Source organism: Thunnus thynnus, chromosome 12, assembly GCF_963924715.1.
Source record: "Thunnus thynnus chromosome 12, fThuThy2.1, whole genome shotgun sequence".
Taxonomy (NCBI): Eukaryota; Metazoa; Chordata; class Actinopteri; order Scombriformes; family Scombridae; genus Thunnus; species Thunnus thynnus.
In genome coordinates this window covers 34,106,023-34,112,022 of record NC_089528.1, presented here as the reverse complement: position 1 = coordinate 34,112,022, position 6,000 = coordinate 34,106,023, and the positions used below count along the sequence as shown (strand labels likewise).

Here is a 6,000-nt window from a genome sequence, read left to right as displayed (position 1 = left end):
TGTCCTCTGTACAACCTCTGTAGTGTCTTCTGTAGTGTTCTCTGTAGCCCCTCTGTATTGCCCTCTCTAGTGTCCTCTGTAGTTTCCTCTGTAGCCCCTCTGTAGTGTCCCCTGTATTGCCCTCTTTAGTGTCCACTGTAGTTTCCCTGTAGTGTCCTCTGTAGTGTCCTTTGTAGCACCTCTGTAGTGTCCCCTGTATTGCCCTCTGTAGTGTCCCCTGTAGTGTCCTCTTCAGCCCCCTCTGTGCTTGTCGTGGTGGTCCTGGTCGTGGCAGTCTGAGGGATCATGAGGAGAGCCCCCCTTGTTCATGGTGTCCATAGAGGTCTGCAAGCTTTCTGAACCTCGGCCCCCACCCTCTAAGGAAGTCGTAGCTCTGCTCCGAGTCTAACGAGTCCAGTGAGTCTAGTGAGCTGAGGGACTCTGCAGCGGAGCTGCCACCCTCAAAAGCGTAAGTCTGCAGAGAGTCGTAAGGAGGCGCCGTCAGATCCAGGTTGGCCTCCTGGACTCTGTCCCTGATGAAGTCCAGGAACATCCTGTTTGCATCCACTACAGCCTCCATCCTGAACTCTGTTCTGTGGGGTCCTGGTGGGTCGGGGGGGGGTCCCGGCATTCTGGAGGGTCCTGGAAGGTTGGGCTGGGGCCCCAGTGTTCTGCAGAGGGGTCCCAGTGGGTCGGGGTGGGTCTGGTTCAGGTGGGTCTTGTTCAGATGTCTCAGGGCAAGCATATCGAAGGCCTCAGTGTCTTCCTCACCGCCACCTTCATCATCATAACGAACAATATTCTCTCGAATCTCTCCTTCGTCGTCCATGAGAGGCTCTCTTCTCCTGTGTCTGATGGCAACCGTTACCATGACAACACCTGAGGAGGAGATAACATAGTAAGGAGACGACAGAGACATGTTCAGGTCCAATTAAAAATACTTTAATTAGTGACAGTAGCAGGTATCATCTCATCTTCTCTGCTGTTTTATCAGGTAGAAAACTGGAATATAAACAAATAATAGTTGAGCTGAGTAAGAGGTCAGCCCCTCCCTGCCACCCCCATGCTGATGACATCATGTCTTACGTCTTACCCAGCAGTGCAAGGATGCAGGTTAGGACAGTGGCACTGAGGCTGATCCCCACCAGCGGCAATGGCCCCCCACTGCAGTAGCGGTGGGTCCCGTTCAGGTCGCAGATGCAGACGGTGACAGACAGCGTGGTGGTGCTGCTGAGCGCTGGGCTGCCGCTGTCTGAAATCACCACCGGTACAAAGTGAACCACTTGATCCCGCCGCAGGAAACCAGCATGCCTTGTCAAGACAGACGCCGTGTTATCTGAGGATGGACAGAATGAAGACACACCTGAGTGATGTCAGCAGGCGTTAATGTTCATTCCATTCAATACACTTACAGCACATGCTTGTGATGTCACAAAATAAACTCTGGTTTTAAGGTGGACTGAGCCTCTGTTATGTGTTATTATTTAAGGTGGACTGTGCCTCTGTTATGTGTTATTATTTAAGGCAGACCTTCATGTTTTAAATTGGACTGTACCTTTATTGTCTATCAGGGTGAAGTTGAGGTTCTCAGCAGCCTCGGCAGTCAGAGAGAACATGAAGTGATGTCTGTCCTGTGGCTTGTCGCGGTCCACCGCACTCAGAGTCTGAATGATCTGAGAGATCAAAGGTCAAACACATGAGAGAGATTAATCTGAATATGTAAATTAATTATATGTTCACTAAATCAGCTTTGATTCATATTTTAGTTCAGTGAATGCAGATCTCGTTCTGCTGATCGGTTTCTAAACCAACCAATCAGGTTTCTGCCTGCAGAGAGACTCAGTCTGTTTAATTCAATGTGGAATTTGTTACCAGTGTGTGATTGGCTGACAGCACAGACTGGTTGAACGGTGTGTTCAAGGACCGTCTGTCTTTTGACTGATACTAACATCCAACACACCTGTCACTACTCACCTTTGCCCTCTCCTTGTCAGATTTTGTTTGCCTTACCTCCTGATTGACTACCTGTGTACCAAACTCAAGTAAAGACTGTTTTCTGATCAGGATTACTGCTTCTGAATCATGCTATTGAGTCCTCTTGCCTGTAACTACACCAGTCATTACAAGAGGCAGTCAACATTTACTTCTCTTTGACTTTACAAAGGTAACAATAACAGTCAATCAATGATCAGGTTCACTGACGACTATGATGATTTTACATCGAATCATCTCCACATCCACCTGCCCACCTATACACCTGAACACCTCCTCTCATCCAAAAGTCTTCTTCATTTCTTCAGTGAACTGAAGAAGCCTTTTGGATGAGAGTCAAAACATCTTCCATTTCCTTTTGACTGAACACTTGTCGACAATATTAATGATCATTGTGCCACCCCTCTCTGGACAGACTCTTTGTCCTCACCTGCAGGGGCCTGGTGGGTGGAGTCTCTCGTCAGGAAGATCCAGCTCACCTGGACTGACTGGCTTCTCTATAAGCAGGTGGCAGTCAGTCACTTGCTCTCTCTTCTCTGGCCTCCGCCCTGTTTGGCTTTGGCTGCGTTTAGTTTAATTTATCTTTTAGTTATTTACAATAAATCTATTTTTAGCTACAACTCCTGTGTGGTCTCCTCTCCTTTGTGCAGCCTTGAGTTGGGTTGTTGTTACAAATTAGGGGCTTGTCCTGAATCAAATGAACCCTTTTGGTAAGAAATTCAGCTTTTGTGTTAATTTGGCCCACTCTTGTTTTGCTATTTCCTGTGATTATGGGTGTTTGTCAATTTGTTTGTAGGCATTTGGCTTTTGGTAAATCTGGACTTAAGAGTTTACTTGGTAATTTACCAGTTTGGGGAGTATCATACATGAGGTTTGTTTTCATTCGGGGGAGAGCAATTTGTAGTCCTTTGTCCCTTCTTGTCTTGAGATTGGTTAAAATTTGGTAAGTGCTGTTCTGTTCATTTTGGCTTAAGATGCCCTTTTAGTTACTGGAGTTTTCCCGCTAGGTTTTGGTAATGAGCTCTAGTAGTGAGTTTGTTGCAGCTTGATCTCTTAACGTGGCAGTGAAAATGGGTACAGCTATGTGCTTAGGATCACGTCCATGGCTTTCTGGGGGTAAATGCATAGCAGGTGCTTACTGGCACTGGTTTACAGTGAATAAATACCCCCCTACAGTAGCTGCCTGAAAACTGGGGGTGAGGTTATGTAGTTATATTTGTTAGCCTAGAGTAGGGAAGTTCCAGTTTGTTTGTGTGGACTATTTTTTGATTTTGTTGATGCATATTAGGATTCAGAACTTTTAGTTTTGTGTTTTGTATCAGGTTTGTTTAATGGAAAGGGTTAGTTACCTTTCTGTTTGTACATGTCATGTAGTCAGGTATTGGGCCTTGATGCTGACACTCACCTGATGCATTGTCTGAGTGTTGTGGAGTCAGAGAGTTGGCCTTGACATACAGACATCTATCATACATACCGTACTATCCCACATGGTTATGCTGTCTTTTACCTCTGCTTGTGCCAAATACAGTCTTGTTTGTCTCCTCATTAGTCTTAAATATGCTTCCTCCAGTACCAAGACTCTGATGTCTGAGGCTAGACAAGATGGTGAAACTTGTGGTAAAGGTGATCTTTCTGTGTCAGATTGGTGGGAGTTGTTCTTTGTTTATGATATTATGTATGTCTCTACAGTTTGATTAAAAGGGACCAAGAATCAGCGTGGAAAGCCAGTTTTAACTGTATTAACATTGTTTGTTCTAGTTCCAGAGTTTGTTTTGGAACCTCTTCTTTATGATGGGGGTTGTGATGACCCTCTCTGGACAGACTCCTTGTCCTCACCTGCAGGAGCCTGGTGGGCGGAGTCTGTCGTCAGGGAGATTCAGCTCACCTGGACTGACTGGCCTCTATATAAGCAGATAACAATCAGTCACAGTCAGACACTTGCTCCCTCTCCTCTGGCTACCACCCTGAAGAGGGTGTAGTTGGTAATAAACATGGTAGAGCTGTTGCATACCTGTCCAGGTGCGGCGTTCTCACAGACAAACGTTTCATAATCAACAGCGAAGGTCGGAGCATTGTCATTAACGTCTGTCACAGAGACCAGAACCACAGCTTTCCCCACCTGAGACGGATCCACTGAGACACACAAAAGAGGTAGACAGTCAAACCTATCAGGCACATCTGTCCCGCTGTTTACATCAGGACCAGACAGGAAATTGCCAAACTAAAATGACTCAACACATTCTCAAAAACAAAAAAGAAAAAATTAATACAGCTCAAGGTCTGCTGAAGAGTTACAGCTGAAACTGTGTCAAGAAAACTTTATTAAATTTAATGTGGTACAGTGTTTGACTCACAGCTCTCAGTGGCGAGGACGGTGATGTTGTGCAGAGATCTGAGTTCTCTGTCCAGCAGCTTCGCTGTTCTGATCAAACCTGAGCTACTGTCGATTTTAAAGTAACGATCCAGATCTGAAGTCCTGTCTATGGAATATCTGCAGACACAGTGTGACAACATCATCACCACTGTGCCACTGTATCTCTGTATCACTCTATCTCTGTATCATTCACTATCTCTGTATCACTGTATCACTATCACTGTATCACTCTGTCTCTGTATCACTATCACTGTATCTCTGTATCACTCTATCTCTGTATCATTCACTATCACTGTATCACTGTATCACTATCACTGTATCATTTTATCTCTGTATCACTGTATCACTATCACTGTATCACTGTGTCACTATCACTGTATCACTGTATCTCTGTATCACTGTATCATTTTATCTCTGTATCACTGTATCACTATCACTGTATCACTGTGTCACTATCACTGTATCACTCTGTCTCTGTATCACTATCACTGTATCTCTGTATCACTCTATCTCTGTATCATTCACTATCACTGTATCACTGTATCTCTGTATCACTGTATCATTTTATCTCTGTATCACTGTATCACTATCACTGTATCACTGTGTCACTATCACTGTATCACTCTGTCTCTGTATCACTATCACTGTATCTCTGTATCACTCTATCTCTGTATCATTCACTATCACTGTATCTCTGTATCACTATCACTATATCACTGTGTCACTGTATCTCTGTATCACTATCACTATATCACTGTATCACTGTATCTCTGTATCACTGTATCATTTTATCTCTGTATCAATGTATCACTATCACTGTATCACTCTGTCTCTGTATCACTATCACTGTATCACTGTATCACTCTATCTCTGTATCACTATCACTGTATCACTATCTCTGTATCACTGTATCTGTATCATTGTATCACCGTATCTGTATCTCTGTATCACTGTATCTCTGTATCACTATCACTGTATCACTGTATCACTGTGTCACTATCTCTGTATCACTTTATTACTGTGTCACTATCACTGTATCTCTGTATCTCTGTATCACTCTATCTCTGTATCACTATCACTGTATCACTCTATCTCTGTATGTACCTATGTATCACCATATAACTGTATCTCTGTATGTATGTATCTCTGTATGTATGTATGTATGTATGTATGTCTTTATCGCTGTATCACTGTGTCTCCGTTTAACTATCTTCTGTATCTCGAAATCTTTATTTAATGTTATCTCTGTATCACTTTGTCTCTGTATCTTTAGGTGAAATGCTGATGCATAGTTGCACCTGACAGGACTGTTGGTGGCATCAGGGTCGTGAGCTGAAACTGGTCCCACAGCAGATCCCACTGGAGCTGCCTCAGAGATCAACATCCAAATGACGGAGGAGGAAAAGACCGGAGGCTCGTCCACGTTCTCTACCAGCAGACGAAGTGTTGCTGTGTCACTGAACGGACCCACTGACAGGAAACGAGTGTCCACATAACGATTGGATGCCTCGACATGCAACATGTAGCTTGATTTGGTCTCAAAATCCAGACTCTGGAGAGAGGAGTGGGGGAAGGAGAGGGAAACTGTTAACATTGTTGTTACAGCTGATTCAGTGTTTGAACTTTGGTGAGGGGAAGGTAAAGAATGTCTGAAA

The 6,000-nt window shown here is 44.2% G+C and overlaps 1 protein-coding gene across 1 annotated transcript in view; it reads right to left on the bottom strand.

Moving 5' to 3' along the window:
- Positions 1 to 273: 273 nt before the first annotated feature.
- LOC137194855 (cadherin-7-like) overlaps positions 274 to 6,000 on the bottom strand; it is a 30,170-nt gene continuing 24,443 nt past the window's right edge. The window contains exons 6-11 of the mRNA XM_067607038.1: positions 5,644 to 5,897; positions 4,326 to 4,462; positions 3,983 to 4,104; positions 1,535 to 1,652; positions 1,073 to 1,315; positions 274 to 858 (exon numbers count right to left, since the gene is read on the bottom strand). Coding sequence (XP_067463139.1) covers positions 284 to 858; positions 1,073 to 1,315; positions 1,535 to 1,652; positions 3,983 to 4,104; positions 4,326 to 4,462; positions 5,644 to 5,897 — 1,449 coding nt within the window. The 3' untranslated portion in view covers positions 274 to 283. The remainder of the gene's footprint in view (positions 859 to 1,072; positions 1,316 to 1,534; positions 1,653 to 3,982; positions 4,105 to 4,325; positions 4,463 to 5,643; positions 5,898 to 6,000) is intronic.